The following is a 21,352-nucleotide window of genomic DNA, read 5'->3' as shown; positions in this document are numbered from 1 at the left end:
GAGATGCCCTGTCAATTGACAACCAAGACTCAGAGCCACTCAGGAGCTGGTTCCTTCTGCCTCATACAGTCCAGTGCTCCTAGACCAAGATGCTGGGGTTTGGGTGTGTGGGGTGGCGCTGACTCTGGGTGTCACTCTGCTAAACATTCTACCCCGCTTGGTACTCTCAGCGCACGGAGAAGCTGCTGGAAACCATCGACCAGCTCTACTTAGAGTATGCCAAGAGAGCTGCACCCTTCAACAACTGGATGGAGGGAGCCATGGAGGACTTGCAGGACACCTTCATCGTACATACCATCGAGGAGATCCAGGTGGGTAACCCCAAGAGGCCAGTCCTTCTTAGGATAAACTGAGAGGCAACATCCTAAGGGTTCTATAGATTAATAGTATTAGCATATGAGGTCACGTGTTTATTTGTTTTTAAAGATTTTTTTTATCTTTATGTTGTGTATATGGGTGTTTTACCTGTCTGCATGCATGTTCACCACATACATATAGCACCCAGACTCCCCTGGTACTAGAGTCTCAGGTGGTTGTTGGTAGTCATAATGTATACTGGAAACTGAACACTGGCCCTCTGTAAGAGCAACAAGTGCTCTTAACTGCTGAGTCTTCTCTCTAGCCTCTTACCCCTACAGGATCTTTGTATCCACTATGTGCTTCTGGTTAGTCTGGAACACATTATCTATACCATGCTGGCCTCAAACTCACAGAGATCCTCCTGCCTCTGCTGCCCGAGTGCTGAGACTAAAGGAGTATGTCACCATACCCAGTCTAGCACTTGGGTTGTTTTGACAAGGTTGTTTGTATGTATGTGTATTTATATATGTATATACATAAATATATGTGTGTGTATATATAAAGATATAGTACAATATCTTAAAGGGGTGCTAAGACAAGGTCTCTTTCCCATAACTCTTGCTGGCCCCCTGTCCCCCTTTCAGGGATAAGTAGCAGGATCAGAGTCTCTGTATGTACAGACAAATGCATTTATCTATGTGTTCTTTGTACCTTTTCTTTTGTGCACACAAAAATGTAGACTTTATTATATACCATATCCTAAATCTTGACTTTTAACATTAATCTTGGAGCTCCCATTGGCTCCCATCTTCCTCAATCTTTTATGTAACTATAGAACATTAGATCAAAATGTTTGCAGGGACTAAGGATATAGCTCAGTTGGTAGCATGCTTGTCTAGCACACATGAAGCCTTGAGTCCAGTTCCAACCATTACATAAAATGAGTGTGTTGATGCATGTCTTTAATCCTAACATTCTCAAGGTAGAGGAAGAAAAAGGGATGTTTGCAGGAAGATGAAGGAGCTAGTGTTGTAAGAGGTTACCTGGGAATCAGGGCTCGCCCCACCCCCACATGACTGATCTGATGGTATGGTGTTGAATATCCCCAGTGGTGACAGCTGAGTGTACAGCCCTCAGGATACAGCTGTTGCCTGGCTGGCTCTGCCTTGCTGGTTCTCTGCCATAAGAACTTGGTTTGATGGCTCCAGCTCTTCACTAGCTGTGGGACTTGCTACCTCTTGGGTGCGCTTTGTTCACTGTGTCTGGGGAGAGCCCTGCCTCCCCTGATTCTCAGTACTATAATCACACCATTGTCTATCCAGGGACTGACCACAGCCCATGAGCAGTTCAAGGCCACCCTCCCGGATGCAGACAAGGAGCGCCTGGCCATTCTGGGCATCCACAATGAAGTGTCCAAGATCGTCCAGACCTATCATGTCAACATGGCAGGCACCAATCCCTATACAACCATCACGCCTCAGGAGATCAATGGCAAATGGGACCACGTGAGTTAAAAGGCGGACGGGCATAGGCTGAACCCTCACACATTTCTTAAGGGCAGGATTTTTATCTTTATCTCAGTGGTCTTCATTTCTTTATCAGTGAATGAATTTCTAGTCCGAGTTGACATCTTCGCTCTTGCTGCGTTCTGACTTGCCCCTTTCCCTCAGTGGGGCCCCCATTTTCTCTCCTTCGAGGTATCTGGCCCACCCACAGAGTTGCTGGTTGTTCCCACCCCAGGTACGGCAGCTAGTGCCCCGGAGGGACCAGGCTCTCACGGAGGAGCACGCAAGGCAGCAGCACAATGAGAGGCTACGCAAGCAGTTTGGGGCACAAGCCAATGTCATTGGGCCCTGGATCCAGACCAAGATGGAGGTGAGTTTTGTCATGGGAAGCACCATTCCAGCCCGTCACCAACTTGCTAGAAAGGACCGTGACGTCCCGAGGTCTGAGTCTCTGATTATTCAGTCGCAGGGGATGCTGACGGTTTGCTCCCTTTGTCTGATTGGAGCAAAGTAGGACACTATTAAGGAACTCCCTATGAAAATTCCACAGGAAGAGCAACTGAGTGCCTTGGTCAGCTCAGGCCCTCTCAGCGTTGTCTTGTCTCTATTACCTCTCTGTCAGTGAGCCTGATCCTTTTCAGAGAGCCGAGCCTCTCGACACAAGTATAGAAATATTTCGTGGGATGGAGAGGATCGATCAGGGAAGGAGTGTAGCCAGAGTGTGATCACTGAACATCTTGTACACGGAGTCCATACCAAGTTTGTGTGGGTGTACACATCCACACACATACATGTACTTGAGCACACATGCACGCATGCTCATGTGCATGCATCCCCAAGACTCTACTTGTAAATGCTTGATCAGTTTTAGCAGGACTGAACCAGATGAACAAAACTGCTTTCACCAAGAACCACTTGCATGAGTGAGTGGCTGGCAGAAGTGTACATTAGACCCGGCTCCTGAGGATGGAAGGGGATCAGTAGGAACTGAATATCCATTCTAGGAGGCGAAACAGCAGGGTTATAGAGGAGACCCATCAGGGGAACTGAGAAATAAAGAGGGGTCCTGGCTCAACATAGATAGATGGGAGATGGTTGGGTCGAAGTCTAAGATGCAGCTTTCCTACCAAGGAACGTCCATGCTAAATATCTTTTCCTGCTCTGTGTTGCCAGTGCTAACCTCCTTAGGGCCTGGGAGCTAGCTAGGAGAGGTGACCACAGGAACTGGTCCCTGCCCCGGGAGTGCAGAGTAGGCTGGTATGACAGGACATCTCCTTCTGATGAGCAGGAGATCGGGAGGATTTCCATCGAGATGCACGGTACCCTAGAGGACCAACTCAGCCACCTGCGGCAGTATGAGAAGAGCATCGTCAACTATAAGCCAAAGATCGACCAGCTGGAGTGCGACCACCAGCTCATCCAGGAGGCACTCATCTTTGACAATAAGCACACCAACTACACCATGGAGGTAAATAGGCCCGGCCCTGCTTCTCTGGGAGGAAGCCTGGGGCTCTTCCTATCCTCCATTTGGGGTAGCATCTCCCAATGAATCAGGCTGGAGGAGGAGGAGGAGGACGATGCTCTCTGCCCCCTGAAACTCTGCACCTTCAGTCTGCAGTACCTTCTGGATGCCAGAGAATTTGTTGCAAGTGTACACATCTGGTCCCTAGCTAGAACTGAATGAGCCTTGGTTTGTAACAAGTACTCCCCAGTGATTATGATGCTAGTGGGCTCAAGACCTCACTGGCTTAGGTACTTCCTAAATGATGTGAGCTCTTCATCCCTTAACGACAGGATATGTTCTGAGGTCTGCCTCGTTGAGTGGTCTCCTCTTTGTTCAAATATCAGAGTATGCTTTCAGTGGCTGCAGTGTTACTATGCAGCCACTTGAGACCGCCATGGTGTATTTGGCTTGTCATTGATCAGAAGGCCATGTGGTACCAGCTGTGTGGGTTTCCCTCAAAGGTTTATTTGTGGATGTATATGTCTGTATGTGTGGCTGTGGGGTAGGTCTTGCTGGGACGGGGGGCATTCTGTTTTTTTAGCTTTTCCCACTGCCAAATCTACCTTCCTTCACTAGCAGAGTTCCAGTGGCAAATCTAGGTCTTGTAGTTTTTTTTCAGGCAAAGGCCTGTTCTTTCCGGCCTCTTGCAGGCCTCCCATCCTGATAGGGTGTGCTGTGTGCCTCCTGATGGTGATACTGTAACTCCAGATAGAAGATCAAGTTAAATGGTTTTTTTTGGGGGGGGCTTTAAAAAATAATATTTTTATTTTATGGCTATGAGTATTTTGCCTGAGTGAATGTCTGAGTACCGTGTCTGTTCCTGGTGCCAGAAGAAGATATATCCCCTGAAACTAGAAATATAGATGTTTGTGAGCTGCTATAGTGATCTTCCAATTGAGCTTGGGTCCTCTGGAAAAGCAAGAATTGCTCTTAACCACTGAGGCACCTCTCTAGCCCCCTACTTCTGCCATGTTTGAGTTGGGAGGAGGGATAGTTGGACAGCCTGGAGCCCAGACCTGGCACTCCTTTCTGACGGGCTCCATACTTGCTTCTAGCATATCCGTGTGGGTTGGGAGCAGCTGCTTACCACCATTGCCAGGACCATCAATGAAGTGGAGAACCAGATCTTGACCCGGGATGCCAAAGGCATCAGCCAGGAACAGATGAACGAATTCCGGGCCTCTTTCAACCACTTTGACCGGGTGAGAGCCCCAGTCCTTGCTCACCTAGAGTGGCCTCCAACCCCCGACCCAGAGCCCTGGAGGGCATTGCCCAGGGCGTGAGCCTGGTCCTTGGGTAGGTGAGGAGGAGAGAGGGGAAGAAACTGATAACAGCCTGCCCCGACTCAGTATACCCCCACAGAGGCAGGCTTTCTGAGCTGACCTTGGCAATCCCACTTTGCCCTCTTCACAGCGTTCCTAGAGAGAATGCTAATGTGGGTGAGGAGGGGAGAGCTCCTCTTCATTCTTGACTCTGTCTCCTGTGAGACATCAACCCTCAGAAATGAGGCTGCCAGAGCCACCAGTAAAGCCCTGTGCCTGTGGCTGTGGGGACTGTCCCTTACCTCTGCCTTGGGACAAACGAACCAAAAGAGACTCTGCCCCTACCCAGGCTGCCTTTGGGACCTGTTGGGGACATTAGCGTCCACTATCCTGGGTTCTCGTGTCAGCTGCAGGACAGGCTGCCTTGTCAGTGGGCTGCACATTGCCAGTGCCCTGAGCTTGGGGACAGCCACAAGGGAGGTGGGGCATGAGGTCAGGTGCTCTCCCCCACCCTGCCTGCTTCACTGCCCTCCAGGTACCTGGCGAGGTGGGGGGGGTAGGGTTCTGGGAGACATCAGGTCACCTGGGGCACTTCTGGGAGCTTCTCACCCTTGTGGCTCATCATGTTCCCCCTCTGGCCCTGCTTTCCCGAGCAGGACTGTGTTCCAGGGACAGGGCCCCCCCCTCTGGAGCCTCGTCTGTGTGTCTAACTGTGTGCATTTTTATTTCCCGTTTCCCCCACCCTTCCCCTCCACCCTCTCCATCCATCCGCATGCCTTTGTCCCCTGTGTCTCCCCACACACACCACCTTCCACCCTGGGGCATGGCCCACCCTCCCCCACCCCCTCACGGCCTCCTCTTCCCTGGCACCGCATGGCTCGCTGCCTGGCGCACCACGGCCCCAGGATCACTCCGGCACGTTGGGTCCCGAAGAGTTCAAAGCCTGCCTCATCAGCTTGGGTTATGATATTGGCAACGACCCCCAGGTACTCGCCTCCTGCATGGAGCACGCTCAAGGGTGGCCTCTGGGGCGAGAAATAACGCATTTCTCCTTTTTTTCTTCTCTCTCTGTCTGACTCTCCCTGTCCCCCTTCCTGTGGGCCGTGGGGCTCATCCTCTTCTGCTCTCCCTGCCTGCCCCCTGTCGGGTTCCTCTGACTTCTGACCTCTGCCTTCGGCTATCTTTCCTGGGAACCTGCTTGGGTGTCCGCCTCCTCTCCCTCGCCACGTCTCATCTGTGGACTGGACTTCTGCATTTCTTTGCTCTGACCTCCTTCGACATGTTCCTCCTACATTCTTCTGCTATTCCTATTCTTCATACCATAAACTGGGTCCGTCCTTTCCACTGTCTTCCTGGCCTCTGGCTGGCCCCTCCTCCTCCCGCCTGTCTGTCCCTCCTGTGTCTTGGCGCCACTGCCCTACAGAAGAAGACGGGCATGATGGACACAGACGATTTCCGCGCCTGCCTTATCTCCATGGGTTACAACATGGTAACGTAAACCCCCTCCTCTGCCTGCCAGGCTTTCTAAAGTTGCCTTGGCCGGGAGGCAGCCACCTGACTGCAGAAGCTAAGTCTTAGTAATGGTGGACAAAGGCACTTAGGTTAGAACTGCCCCCCTCAGAGGAGTCCCTTGTGGCCATCCTTGGGGAAGATGGCACCTGAAAACCAGACCAGCCACGGGGCCAGGGTGTGGCTACCTCCTCATGGTCTCTGAACCAGTTTATCTTAATGGTACTTACTGCAGAGAAAGGGCTTTTTCGCTCCCACAGTGAACACCAGCTGTGGACAGCTAACCCCAAGGCTTATAGAATGATAACTCTGCTTTGTCTTATATGACAATGGCGGTTTATACTTCTGTTCTGGTAATAGCTCCATCCAGACCTGCCATCACTCAGTCTTGACCTAGGCCTCTCTCTAACCTTGTTTTGTCCCCTCTGCATCCAGCTGAGCAGGATAGGACCTTAGCTGGATAGACAGGTGTCCATTGAACCAAGTACCAGCAGGGTTAAAGGCTAGACTAGAAGTATACTTCGTAAATCCCACATTGCAGTCACAGCTTGTGGTCTCAGATGAAGTGAGGAAACCTCACAACGTGGTTGTAAGAGTTAAATAAAGTGATCACAAGTACTGTGTACTTGTCTGGCACAGATATGTTAAGGAAACAGCATATGTTGGAGCTAACACTGCCTGTGTCCTAACCCTAGCTCCCTACTTACTGTGTGACCTTGGGTAAGTCACTTACCCAGTCTGGGCCTCAGATTTCCCATACAATGGGAATACTATGATTTTATTCAGTTGTGATGATAAGATGAATTAAGAATAGTAGCTGGCCTATATAATACATGCTGTATGGGTGTTAGCCATTGTTGAAGTTTTTGTCGTTATAATTAATACTACCGTCATTTTCTGTAAAGGAAACCCAGAGCTCTGCAGGGGGTGGGAAGTCCTGAGACTCACAATGTTTGGGTCACTTTCTCACCCTGGGGCAACCCAAGCCCGATCAGAGGTCTGTTTGTGCCTCCTGTTCCAACCATAGGCAACTTGGGGCTGGAGGTACACTTGAGAGGCCCCAGTAGGATGTTAGGGTGACAGGTGTGGGTTGGTTGTCTCCTCCAGGGAGAGGCAGAGTTTGCCCGCATCATGAGCATTGTAGACCCCAACCGCTTGGGGGTAGTGACGTTCCAGGCCTTCATCGACTTTATGTCCCGAGAGACGGCTGACACCGATACTGCGGATCAGGTCATGGCTTCCTTCAAGATCCTGGCTGGAGATAAGGTAGGACGTGCTGACGCTGTGCCAGAGCGAGGTTACTATAAATCGGTAGGATGAATGAAAAGAGTCCGAGTGAAATAGGTTTGGAAGGAAGTTGAAGTAGATACTAAAATGGAAAATGTGACGTGTTTAAAATACCATTTACATATGATATATAATGTGTAAACATATAATATGCACTTAAAATATGTATGTACCTACACACAGATGTCTGTGTTATATGGATGCATGCACGAATTCTACAGATCAAGTCGAGCGAGGAAAGGAAAACGCGGGTACCTAACGGTCCCGGCAAGTTTACGACCTAATAGTTGCGGCAATGCCGCGTTGTTTTCCGGCCACTGCTGAGGTTTCCGACCCTGACCATGCTTTCTCCGCAGAATTACATCACGGAGGATGAGCTGCGCCGCGAGCTGCCCCCTGACCAAGCCGAGTACTGCATCGCAAGAATGGCCCCCTACGCGGGCCCCGACTCCGTGCCCGGTGCTTTAGACTACATGTCCTTCTCCACGGCACTGTACGGCGAGAGCGACCTCTAACCCACCCCTGCCTCCCAACCCCCACCCTGGCCTTCTGCGCGTGCGCCCCACCCTGCTCCTCCTCCGCCCAGTCTAGCTGGCTGGGTTCGTTTTTTTTTCAGCTCAGCCACCAAGCGGGCAGAGCTCCGACCCAGGCAGCACCAAGCCTCCCTGCCCCCGCAAAGTGACAGTTTACAAAATTATTTTCTGCAAAAAAGGATAAAAAAAAAAAAGTTACGTTAAAAAAAGTTTAAAAAGAAAAAAAAAACCAAAAAACTACATATTTTATTATAGAAAAAAGTATTTTTTTCTCCACCAGTCTTAAATGGAAAAGAGGAAAAATTTAACTATTTGCACCAAAATGTTTTTGTTGTGACATAGGAAAATAACCAAGCACAAACTTATATTCCATTCTTTTTACTGAATTTTTTTCCTCCTTCCTGTTCTGTCTGCTGTATTCATTTCTCTAACTTCATGTCCACTTGGGGGTGGGGTGGGTGGGTAGGTACTCTCATCAGAGGCACACTGGTGCATGTGTTTGCTAGCTCTCACTTGTCCATGAGAATATTTTATGATATTAAAGAAAACCTTTTGAAATGGCTGCTTTTCAAAGAAGATAATTCATGGCTTCTCATTTTTCAGTCTCCTCAGAAGTATGGCTGGCCTGTTTTATGATCGCAGAGTTGTTGTTGTTGTTTTTTAATTTTGAATATTGCCTATTAAAGATAGGACAAACTTGGAGATTATGATGTTGCTTGGCACAGACTGTATTAAAACAACACTCCAGTGACATTACTTTGCTTGTTGCTTTTGCTGACTTCCAGAAGTGGGGGTGGGTTGTGTCAAGAATGGTGTGGGGTACCTGTCCCCGCCCACCTCTAGAGTTTTGAGCCTGGTTTGGTCCAGTCTCACTTCTTTATTTTGAAAAGGAGAAGATGGCCTCCTCTATGTACTGGGGATTGAAAGTTCACGTGCATGAAGGCACCCCTGATGAAAAAAACCTCAGCTTTCTTGGTTTTCTATGGAGTCTGTGACTTCTCCATGACCTGACCATTTTGTTTTTTGCTGCAGGGGACAGCTTGGATTGTGTCAGGGTTGTAGTCCCCTTTCCTATTCTAAGTGTTCCATAGAGGGCTGGGGCTTGGTGGCAGGGTGTACAACAAGCATATGCCAGGCCCTGAATTCAATCCCTAGAGACCCCAAAATGTACCACAGATAGTAGCTGTTGGTCATTGCAGGGAGCTCAGTGACAATGCAGATTGCCAGCACTCCCCCCATATCCAAACATATATGATGATAAGCTCCAATTTATCATTTGTTGTCTAAGAATATGTGGTGGTGGTGAGAACCTGTTGTTAGAAGTCCCAAGGCTACAGAGCAGTGCAAGAGTGATCATGGTTAAAGTAACTTTGCAAGTAGAGTTATGTCGATGTGTTGGGGAGTTCAGCCTGGGGTCATTTTTAAAATCCCTGGCTGTGCCTCCTAAAAATGGCGGGCTGGCTCTTTGCCAGGTTCCTATTCGTTAAGTGGTGCTGTTACAAACATAATGGCAAATGGGTACAGAGCATGTGTGTTGACTGTGGCGCCAATCTAATTTCCACTTTAAAGATTCTGTTCAGTCGGAAGAATCACTTGGAAGTAGGTCAGTGGGTAGGCCCCTGCCGCCAAGCCTGAAGGCCCAAGTTTGATCCCTGAGACCCACACGGTAAAGAGAACCAGCTCTCAAAAAGTAGTCCTCTCACATGTGGATGTACACACACATACACATGCTTGCACACACATGCTCACACACACTAAAAAAATACATTTAAGATTTTTTTTTTTCTTTAAATAGGATAATCCTTAGTATTAAGTGCAGTTCAGGGGACTAAAGCCATCTGAACTTTCTGGGCTAAGCTAGAGAAGTCGATGGTGAAACCTTGTAGGGATTGGTTCGGGGGACATTCTTGAGCTCTCAGTGGTCTGACCACTGGGCTACTGAGGGTATACTAGGTGAGGGATTGGCACCTTGGGAAACTTATGCATTCACCCTTGAACAGTAGGACGCTTGGAAGAGAATCATTATCTCTGTGGAGAAAGTGCTAGAAGTAGGCTGGTCCTGGTTTCCAAGCCTTGAGAGGGCAAAGATATTCGTTCTTAGCTATTTTATGCAAATTATCTAAAGATAAAATGTAGGCATTGGGAGAAGAAAGTCTTTTAACTGAAAGTTTTTCAGATCCGGGATATAAGCTCCTAAAGGTGTGGGTGGTCTATGTCCTTAGCAGGGCTGGAGGATAGGGGTCATGCACGTACAGCAAATCCAGAGGGTCACAGGATGACTCGGAGCTGGCTCTTCCCTCCACCACGTGGGTTCCAGGGATCAAATTCAGATTACCAGGCTTGGTGGCAAGAGCCTTTACTTGGTGGCCGGTCCTTCATCAGTGTTTATTTTTAACGATCACGTAAGTCATTTGAACCAAAGTGTGCCCACCAAGTTACCCCGTAAATTAGTTTTTAGTCTGTCGAGGATAAAGAATTTTAACCTGGGTTCTCCTTCGGTGCTGAGCGTGGATCCCAGGGCCTTGTGTGAATCAGGCAAACCCCACCACTGAGTTAGCTTCTCCCCCCGTTGAAATGGGCATTTAAGGCCATCGTACACATCTTGTGGGTTTTTTTTTTTAATCATTTGTTCATTTTAACAGATTTAGTTCCTCCCCCAAAACAACCCCATTTGGCAAACCTTATTAAACTCCTCTGAACATTTTAAACTATAATTACAAGTTTTAATGGTTTTTCCCCAGGATATTAAACTCCAGAGACATCTTGCTTTGCACAAAACAACTAAAAATGTTATAAATACAATAAATCAATTCCTGTGAGCAATCTAATGCTGTTTGACTAACTGATCCCTTCCCACTTCCAAAAGTAAAATCACATGCCTGACTTAGTCATGTATTTTAGGCTAAAACCACAAAACCGAGCAAGGCATGGCGGCCTCTTTTACTTGTTCATGACAGTCAGTTATTATGGGGACAGATGACACACCACCAGAGCTCCGGTTGTACTTGTTTGTTTATTTTATCAGTGGACAACTTTTGCATTCTATTCTTGGTCGATATTCCAGCTTACTCTAAATGCTTGGATGGAGTTCCCTTCAGTGACCCAGCTAGCAGCTAGCTGAGGGAAGCAGCTTCCTGCCTGCGTGGATGGCACATTTTAGCTTTATGTCTTCATCCATCTCAGAGCCATCCTCTCTGGAGACTGTGGACAGCCCCACAAGGCTGGTCTGTGGATACGGCTCCTCTTTCTGACTCGACGGCACCTTCTCGGCCAGCCCCTAATGACTATGCTGAGCATCCAGGCTGATTCAGTGCTGTTTCCATTGCTAGACCATCTCTAAGTTTCCCTCTGGGCACAACCTCAGTATCCAGAGCGCAGTCACATGGCTAGTAAGTACAGAGTGTGTTAGCCAGCTTTCCATCAGTGTGATGAATTACACAGAGTAATCTATAAGAGAGACGCTGACTTGTGGCTCTGGGGGTTTCAGGCCATCCTCGCTTGGCCCTGTTGCCTCTGGGCCTATAGCAAGGCAGCAGCACATTATGGTGAGGAAGCACATGCTGAAGGGTGTGTGTATCTACTGCAGCCCGACAGCAGAGGTTTCCTTCTACACCGCTCCACTTCCTAAGGATCCAGCCATTTCCCCACACTACCCCAGGCTGGGATAGGACTGTCAATACATGGCCTTTGGGGGACACTTCTGATCTAAACCCACAGCACCAGGATGGAGGGTGGCAGCTGCCTCAGAGGTAGAAAGGAGGCGTTGGAGATGCCACCAGTTCCACCTTTTGTTATCCACAGGTGGGCTACTATCTAAAAAGAATAGAGTTGCCGGGCAGTGGTGGCACATGCCTTTAATCCCAGCACTTGGAAGGCAGAGGCAGGTGGATTTCTGAGTTCAAGGCCAGCCTGTTCTACAGAGTGAGTTCCAGGACAGCCAGGGCTATACAGAGAAACCCTGCCTCGAAAAACAAACAAACAAACAAACAAACAAAAAAGAATAGAGTTAGGGCTGGCGAGATGGCTCAGTGGTTAAGAGCATTGACAGCACTTCCAAAGGTCCTGAGTTCAAATCCCAGCAACCACATGGTGGCTCGCAACTATCCATAATGAGATCTGATGCCCTCTTCTGGTGCATCTGAAGACAGATATAGTGTTCTCAGATATAATAATAAATATCTTTAGGCCAGAGAGAGCAGGGCCGACCAGAGCGAGCAACCTTCATTCCCAACAAGCACATGATGGCTCACAACCATCACACACAGTATACCCATATACATTAAATACATAAATAAATAGATATTTTTAAAATAATAGAGTCATAGATACACAACTGTCAACACGAGGGGGTCCTTTGTCAATAACATGGACTCTAGCCAGCTCAGCAATACATGGTAGGCTTACATGTATGTCACGGAATACAGGAACTAGAGAGTAGGCTCCATATAGGACCAGAGACGGGATCTGGGAAACTCTGAGGTCCTGCTTTCTCTTGCTGTTGGCCTGCCCCGCCTCACGTGGGTGCCTCTTCTCTCCTGGAAGCCCCACCTTCTGTGCTCATGACTTCCTGGGGACAGAGGCTCACCGCACAGAAGCTAGTGCCAATCCCCAATGTCCAGAACATGTCGGATGGTGACCGTTGCTCATTGGTGAGGTAGGGCAGCATCCCCGCTATAGGGGACTTGTCAGAGCTATTTCCATCCCTCCGTTTCCCATTTTCCCATTTTGTCTGCTCTGAAGTTGAGGTGCAACTTGCAGCCAGTCTCACCAGATGCCTTCAGGAAGACATGCGGCACGGTCAGAGCTTGCAGAGTGGACACACGGTCAGAACAGGGCCCTAGACGACCTGCTGACTGTCACACGCAGCCCTCCAAGACTGACAGGGTTGGGCTCTGAGCTTGATGGCACGGTGACAGTTAATGACACACATACGGGGAGATAGGTCAAAACCAGGCCTGATGGGAAGCATCGAATATACACAGGCGAATACAGGAATGAAGCTCTATGAAAAGACTAGGTTGCAGGTTAGCTACACTTTTGTCCTTCGAGACAGGGTCCCATGTGACACAGGCTGCTCTCAAATTTGCTAACAGGTTGGGAAAGTTGCTCCTGACCTGTACAGGATGTCACTCTCATAAATGAAAAAATAAAATTAAAAACCAGCTCTGCGGTGGTGACACACATGCCTTTAATCCTAGCAACTGGAAGACAGAGGCAGGTAGATCTTCAAGTTTGAGGCCTGCCTGGGCTACGGAGTGGTTTTTAGGACAGCCAGGGCTACACAAAGAAACCCTGACTCAATAAATAAAAACCAATTTTGAAGAAAGCAAGGATCCCAGCTCTCAGAAGGCAGAAGCAGCCAGGTCTTTAAGGCCAGCCTAGTCTATGTGTTAGCCAGAGCTCCGGAGTGAGACCCCCTGTTAAAAAACAAAATAAAACAAAACCAAGCTATCCAATGACAGTATAGAAAGAACATGGGGATTCGGGGGCAGGAGGTGCCTCCCTCTCAGAGGAGAATGGAAGGAGGGACTGGGAGAGGGGGAGACTAGGAGGCGTTGATATAGATGTAAAATGAATAAAAAACTTATGTGAATGAGTGTTTTGTGTGCATGTGTGGTGTGTGTACCACCAGAAGCCAGAAGAGGGCGCTGTAACACTCTAGACCTGGAGCTACAGATGTGAGCCACCATGTGGGTCCCGGGAAACTGAACCCAGGTAATTTGCAAGAACAAACATTTTTAACTGCTGAGCCATCTTTCCATCCCCTGGAACGGACACACGTTTGGTGGAATTTAACCACCAATTAATCTCAACATTTTATTATACACTTTGCTTTCCTGAGATGGAGTATCGTGTAGCACAGGCCTCCTATTTACCATACAGCTGAGGATGGCCTGGAACTCCTGATACACCCACTTCTATTTCCCAAATGCTGGGGTTACAGTATATGCTACCACACCAGGCTTGACATATACTTCCTCATTATCCCTTGCTGGCAGCTCTCATTTCCAGTCATGCTGTCTTAATTGGAAGTCCTCTTGAGTTCTGCTTTCCCAACAACACGAAAGGTTTGCTAACTAGTACGGGCGCTGACTTCTGAAAGTCATTTAAAAAGGTGGTTGCGATAGATGTGGTAGGTTGCACAGACCTGAAATTCCACTACTCGGGAGGCAGAAGCTGAGACAGGAGGACTGGCAGTTTGAGGCCAGCCTGGGACGCATAGCAAGAAATCATTTCAAAGGCCCAATTCCTAGCTCCCTCCCCAAAGACTTGTGAAGGCATAGGGAGTCAGGTATGTAGTGCATCCCAGGAAGTCCCAAGGTGCTCGGAGGAGGCTGAGATGGGAGGGACATTGTGAGTTCAGGACAAACCGCACCGGAAACAGAACCCCGGGGCTCAGCCTAGCTCTGTGAAGACGCTGCTGCAGTAATGGTTTTTACCCGAGAGAAAAGGGTTGGATGCCAAAGTCCGTGGAAGGTACCGTACAAAGCCGTTTTGGCTCTTGCTAAGTGCAGGCCAGTGCAGTCAGTGGCTCCTCCCTCTAGAGATCTAAGTGACCAAGTGAGCATGACACAGCTTACCTGGTTGGTCTCCTCTTGGTCAACACGTTTCTCTGGTGATTTGGACCCATTAAATCCACAGTCCTGACAAAACCAGTAAGGCAAACGGGAGGATGACGGCTGAAAGAGCGCTCGGGCCATAGTGATGGCAGCAATTTCATAAAATTATATATTTCATAAGAATAAAGTGAAGGCCAGGAACTTGGTAAAGCGAAGCAAGAAAGCAAACAAACAAAACCCCATCTCTTCAATGGAAAGTGTCCCCACAGGATTCTGAATTTAATGAGTCCACACTGTGTTAAAGCACTTAACTACACCTGCTCCTTAACTTGCAAGTCACTGGTGTCACCTTTCCGCACCCCACCATGTCTGCACAAGACCCTTCCTCATTCAAGCTTACGTGATTTCAAATACTCACACCCCAAAGGCCTAGCCAATGTCCTAAGGAGATAGGCAAAGGAAGTGGGCACATCCAATAACAAAAACCAGGGCTTATGGTCAACTTGGTACCGTGTCTGGGAATTACAATGGTGTCTCCTTGCCCATCCAGAATATTTTGTCTAGAAGAACACCTACAAGGCTCTACTGAAGGCAAATTTTCACTTGGGAAAGTGAGGAGAGGGGCTCGGCAAGGCTACAGAGAGAAGGGGCGGGGCCCAGCGTGGCTACAGAGAGAAGGGGCGGGGCCCAGCGTGGCTACAGAGAGAAGGGGAGGGACCCAGCGTGGCTACAGAGGGAATGCGGCAGGAACACAGAAGGAAGACTTAGAGCAGTGGTTCCCAACCTTCCTGATGCTGCGGCCCTTTAATACAGTTCCTCATGCTGTGGTGACCCCTAACCATACAATTTCTTGCTACTTCATAACTATAATTTTGCTACTGTTATGAATTCATAATATAAATATCTATGTTTTCCGGCGGTCTTAAAAGGGTCCTTTAACCCACAGGTTAAGAAACACTGGGTTGGTTAGAGACTTCATTGGCTTGGCCAAATTCAAACACGAAGGGAAAGAAAATCACTGCGTGGGAAGGCCTGACAGCCCAGCCCGGACCTTTCTGTTGACAAGTGGGGACCTGGAGTGTGTTTCTAACCCACCGGTAGGCTATGGCAGAGCTAACCCCGTCTCCTGGAAAGCCCAGTGTGCGCTACACAACAGCAGAGTTTGAAGCCAAAGAAGTGAGAGGATAGGAGAGAGCCAGCAGGCGTCTTTGGGTTTCATAGATGATCAGGACCAGATGATAAAATAGCTCATCAATGGCCCAACCCAGCGACAGTTGTGACACTCTATAATCACCGGTTAGACTCTTTCTTGCAGGTGACATAAAATGTAACCAAAGCTGTCGAAGCCAGGACCATTTACTGGCTTAAATAACTGATGTATCGGGGTAATGCTGGTTTCTCATAATGCTCAGGCAGGAGTCAAGCAACAGAGCAGGGTTTCATTCTCTCTGGTTTGACCCCATTCTCAAATACCTCTCTCCCTAAGGTGGCAAGATGGCAGCTGCTAACTCCAGCTTCCCCAACTTTCCATGACTAGCAAAGAAACACATTTGGGGGGGGGGTGGAGAATGGTATCCACTGTGGGCGTGCGATAGGGCACCCCCAAACAGAGCAGAGGATTTACTTATAGGCTTGGCCTCACTTAGGTCCTGTGCACATCTTACAATGGGGTGTGCAGCCCCATCCCAGCTGCATGGATTCACTGCAACACCTTAGGGCTCTGCAAGAAGCCCAAACCTCCTGCCTCACCCACTGGCCAGCGTGTACCACAGATACCCACAGCAATGGGGGATGAAGGGATTTCTGCCCTGGGCCTGAGGCTGTGGCTGGAGGAAAGGGGAGCTGGGACCTAATGGGCAGCAATAGGGAGCCTCCAGCTGCTTCTGTCCCACAGCGCCTGTACCTTCCGTTTTGTTTGCTCCAGCAAATCATACATGCCCATAGGGGAGCACAGAAGACACCCAGTCTGAGGACCAGCAGGCTCCTTCAGGGATGGGGTAAGAGTGCCTCCGTGTGCTTACATCCGGGATCGACTGGTTTCTCACTGTGTCCCTATTCACAGTCCAGTCCAGCTGCCTACTGTGGTAGCTCATAGCTCACTATTATCCATCCCTGGCTGGCTACCTGTCTGTCCCTCATTCTCTTTCAATGGCTGCCTCCTACCCTCTCACATAGACCCCACATAGTGGTGGATGACCAAACGGACACATTGACCATTCTCAGGGTCCTGCTCGGAGAGTGGCTATCACTGGGAACCTCTGTCTAGCTCCTGAGATGGGAACCCAGTCCTTCCAAGTGCTAGAAAGATTGGTCCTACAGGGTGGGAAGCCATTCCTGCAGCCTCGTTGAAATGGGAACCCTGAGGGTCTAGAAGGAGCTACCTCCCCACCTCCCTCGCAGCTTCCTGTATGTTTTCCCACACATACCCCAGCTGGAAGGGTGAAGAATGGTAAGTAAGCAGAGGTATTTTGGTGTGCAGTTGTGTGGCACTGCAGTGACCAGTAAACGGTCACTGGGCACATGTGGGAGACCCTAGACATAGGAACAAAAATGTTACTTTATAATTTGAGGCATTGGGAAAACTGGGTTTTTAAGAAAAGTATTTTAGGGTATTATATAAACTGCATTTTAATAAGCCGTGTGTGAAATTGTAGGCTTTATCTTAAGTTACAGTAGTCATAAAGGACTTCTTGGGGGAGGGTTCACATCAGCGGAATGCTGAGGCAAAGTATGTAAATCTCAGTCAGCTTGCCTTCGCCTTCCACACAACTGGGGAAGAAAATGCTGTTTTAGAAGTGTTTTAGAAAATAAGAAAGATAACTTAAAAAATAAAAGAGAATACCAGCACTGGGAAGTCAGAGGCAGGTCTAGCTCTCTTAAGTTCTAGGCTAGCCTGAGCTACCTGGGGAATTCTAGGTTAGCTAGAGCTACATAAAGAAACCCCCGTTTAAATAAACAACCAACCAACCAAGCAAATGAATGAATGAATAAAAATAAATAGATGATAGATTAACCTATTTAAAAATAAGAGATAGGTAGATGCTGCCCTCTAGTGGCCAGATGTAAAATTACAGCCTTTCATAGAATGGAAAAGTGCAGCCATTCTACCCCTTGTGGGGACTTTGAACAGGTCCCAGGTGGGTTATTCACAGGATTGTGAGTGACTAGGTACCGCCTTAGCACAGAGTGGCTGCAGAAACACCTAGGGACATTAGTAGGAAAAGAACGACTACCATGCGTTAAGCACTTATTTTATGTTGGTCTAAGACAAGCATTTTACACGTGCTCTAACTTTACACGTATCATTATTACCCAATTTTATGGTGTTTTTGAGACAGGGCCTCAGTATTTGGCCCTGGCTGTCCTGGAACTTACAATGTAGACCACCTGCCTCTGCCTCCAGAATGCTGAGGTTAAAGGTGTCAGCTGCTATGCCTAGCTTCTTATCCTTATTTTAAAAGATGAGGGGCTAAGGCCTTGACTTCTTATATCTGGGGTCTCACTAACCCAAAATGCAAAATTTGTTCATCTTAGTAATGGTTCTGAAACTTCACAGGACCAAGGATTTAAACAAGCAGGGTCCTGGGATCTGTCCCAGAGATTCTGAGGGTGGGTCTAAGAGGGGCAGGCTATGGATTTACCCCTTGAATGTTCTGGGTGGGTGCAGTAACCAATCTAAATGAGTTTATATCTACACTTTGAGATAACATAGATTAAAAACTCAGCATTATTAAAAGGGACTTTTTTCTGGATATAAATAAGAACTTTCAAGTAGTCATATGTACACCTCTCTACATACATATATATAGTATATGAGTATACTGTCACTGTCTTCAGACACACCAGAAGAGGGCATCACATCCCATTGCAGATGGTTGTAAGCCACCATGTGGTTGCTGGGATTTGAACTCAGGACCTTTGGAAAAGCAGCCAGTGCTCTTAACTGCTGAGCCATCTGTCCAGTTCCAACTCATATATTCTTTTTAAAAATATGTATTTGCCAGATGGAGGTAGCACATGGCTTTAATCCCAGCACTTGGAAGGCAGAGGCAGAGCCAGGTGGATCTCCGAGTTTGAGGCCAGCCTGGCTTACAGAGTGAGTTCCAGGACAGCCAGGGCTACACAGAGAAACCCTGTCTCATTTTTTTTTTTTTTTTTTTTTGCTTTATGCGTGTTTTGCCTGCATGTATGTAAGTGCACATTGTGTGCATACGGTGCCTCTGAGGAGACCAGAATAGAATGTTGGAGCTCCTGAACCTGGAGTTACACACTGCTATGAGCCACCATGTGGGTTCTGGGAATCTAATCTGGGTCCACTGAGAGGAAAGCCAGTGTTCTTACCCACGGAGCCATTTCTCCAGCAGCCCTCTCCTCGCCCCCTCCCTTCCTTTGTGTCCCTTCCCTCTCCTCTTTCTTCTCTTGTTTTAAAGACAGGGTCTTGCTCTGTAGCTCAGACTGGCCTTCAATTCATAGTCCTTGTAAGCATCTATATACACGCATCCAGTTTCAAATGGGCATGTACTCTGATTGAACGAAAGTCCACACACAGACATTTTCTGATAGGTGTTTTCACATCATCTTGTTTCCTTGATCCCTTTGACTTGGACTTCTCCAGTCAAAGGACCTCCAGAAAAGAGTTCCCCTTCTCTTTTCTTCTTATCAGGGGTCCTGAGCCTGCTTCCTTTTGCCATGTGATCATGTGTTTACATGGCTCTCCTCGTGTGAATTTAGCACCTCGGTGATGTGGGGCACCTTTATGCTGCTGGCAAAGGTCACGGTCAGGCACAGCATGTCTGTTGGGCTCAAATGCCCCATCTGCCAGGAATAGGCTGCAGTGGGAGGGAGCGGTGGGTGTGGAGCTGCAGGGCTAGCATCAGTTCCTGGGGCAGCTGATTCCTAGGAACCATCCAGGGAGCAGGTAAGAGCTCTGGCTGGCTGTTTGCGAGCTAAGTCCTGGTGACCGTGGGTCTGCTCTGTGGGAAGCCCACAGGATACCTTCTCCACAGGGAAAAGAGCCTATGGACGTAAGCCCAGTTTCTCTCAGGGCCTCAGAAGTCAGAGCAGAGGCATGCCAACTTTGGGGGAGGTTGGCAGTAGGGAGGCCAGCTACTTCGTGGTCCTGTCATTTCACATTTGGGGAACTTTCAGCTGAGCAAGGCACAAAGACAAGGGTAGGAGGTCCCCTGGGCAGTAGCCACAGGCCTGAGGGTTTCCCAGGCTCAAGGCTTTTTAGGGTCTCTGAGGCCTCTGTCTGGTTCTTTAGGGACGAGAGGGAGACAGACCCAAGCTTTGGGGATCAAGGACTAACCCCTCTCAGCTGTGTGGGGAAGGAACTGGCTCTGTGGCTGTGTCCTCGAGGGATGAGAGAGTGTCCTGCCAACTCTGGCCCTCAGCTCAGGAGCCTGGGTTTCAAAGACTTAGGGAATGGCCTGTGCCTTCATGAAGCCTGTGGCTTCTGTGAGGAGTGAGTGAGTGTGTGTGTGTGTGTGTGTGTGTGTGTGAGAGAGAGAGAGAGAGAGAGAGAGAGAGAAAGAGAGAGAGAGTCAGTTCAGCTCCTGAGGCTGTCCAGGTAGGAAAGCTGTGCATAAGAGGATGAGCAGAAATACCAATGGTGTGTTTGCAATTCTCTTTTACCTCTCTCTCTCTCTCTCTCTCTCTCTCTCTCTCTCTCCTTCACCCCCCATCTTCGGCAGTGGTTAGATTGGAAGTTTCATATGCAAACTCAACTCTGGGAGCAGAGGGTGAATTCTGGAGCCATGTGTCCCTGAGAGGGTCTGGGATCAGAGGCCACTCCAGCTGCATAGTGTCCAAAGAAGGAGGCTGGCCTGCAAGATGACTTGCTCCCAAACCCCAGGAGGACATCATCCTCTCTAGGACCTGCAAGGACTCTTCATACCCCACCCTATGCCCACAAGACCCTCCCAGACTCCTTTGCCTGAGTATGTTTTTGTTTGTTTGTTTGTTTGTTTTTATTTTGCCCTCTCACAATTTCTCTTCTCCCTTCTTTAAAGATTTGTTTTATGTCAGGTGGTGCCCACCTTTGATCCCAGCACTCAGGAGGCAGAGGAAGGTAGATCTCTGTGAGTCTGAGGTCAGCCTGTAGTTCCAGGACAGGACAGCCAGGGCTACACAGAGAAATCCTGTCTTGAAAAACCAAAACCAAACCAAAACAAGCTCCAGAGCTTTTCTATCAGGACAGGGAGGGGCGAAGCTTTTCCTTGCAACCCACGGTGTCCCAGTGAACTCGTCACAACAATGGGCAGGTTAACAAGAGAAAACACACAGCACACTGACTTATCAAACTTGTATGTCACATGGAGACCTACAGAAACAAACACTCGAAGGCTCAGGTAAATTACGGGGGAAATAGTTTGACAAGAAGGGGGTCTGAGTAACGGCAATTGTATTACCCAGTGTTCCATCCCTGTGACGAAACACCAGAGAGAGACAACTTAATCCGAGGAAAGGGCCGTGAAGGCTCGGGGATCTCGGCTGTGATCATGTGCCCAGCTGCTTTAGGCCTGCCGCAGCACGGTAGCAGTATAGGAGGAGGACTCAGCTCACAGTGTTGGGTAACAGGGGATAGAGTAGAAGGGATCAGGGTCCCAGTGTCCCCTTCAAAGGCACAGCCTTAATGTCCCAACTTCCTCCCCAGGTCCCTACCTTCAAAGGGTTCTATCGTGTCCCAAGAGCACAGCAGGCCAGAGACCAAGCCTTCAGTGTGCAAGCCCTTTGGGGGGAGATTCAAGATCCATAACATACCCACCCATTATCCATAATAAATGGGGGTGGGCTTCTCTGTTCTGATTCTTCTTGCCCACTCTGCCCCAACACAGGCACGAGGCACGATTCTGTGGAATGAGGATCTGAGAGCCTGGTGTCAGCAGAGGGG

General features: G+C 48.7%; 1 protein-coding gene across 3 annotated transcripts in view; it reads left to right on the top strand.

The window, feature by feature from the left end:
• The window catches only part of Actn1 (actinin alpha 1), a 94,852-nt gene extending 86,199 nt beyond the window's left edge, over window positions 1–8,653 (top strand). Inside the window, exons 14-22 of one of the 3 annotated variants that reach the window (XM_021202662.1) lie at window positions 171–311; window positions 1,623–1,805; window positions 2,041–2,175; window positions 3,094–3,273; window positions 4,365–4,511; window positions 5,477–5,557; window positions 5,995–6,060; window positions 7,188–7,346; window positions 7,724–8,653. In XM_021202662.1, the coding sequence (XP_021058321.1) occupies window positions 171–311; window positions 1,623–1,805; window positions 2,041–2,175; window positions 3,094–3,273; window positions 4,365–4,511; window positions 5,477–5,557; window positions 5,995–6,060; window positions 7,188–7,346; window positions 7,724–7,882 (1,251 nt within the window). In that variant the 3' untranslated portion in view covers window positions 7,883–8,653. The remainder of the gene's footprint in view (window positions 1–170; window positions 312–1,622; window positions 1,806–2,040; window positions 2,176–3,093; window positions 3,274–4,364; window positions 4,512–5,476; window positions 5,558–5,994; window positions 6,061–7,187; window positions 7,347–7,723) is intronic. The other 2 variants (XM_021202663.2, XM_021202664.2) reach the window with 2 other exon arrangements.
• Window positions 8,654–21,352: the final 12,699 nt, after the last annotated feature.

The sequence above is a fragment of the Mus pahari genome, chromosome 7, assembly GCF_900095145.1.
Source record: "Mus pahari chromosome 7, PAHARI_EIJ_v1.1, whole genome shotgun sequence".
Lineage (NCBI taxonomy): Eukaryota > Metazoa > Chordata > Mammalia > Rodentia > Muridae > Mus > Mus pahari.
This window is presented reverse-complemented; position numbering and strand designations above follow the sequence as displayed.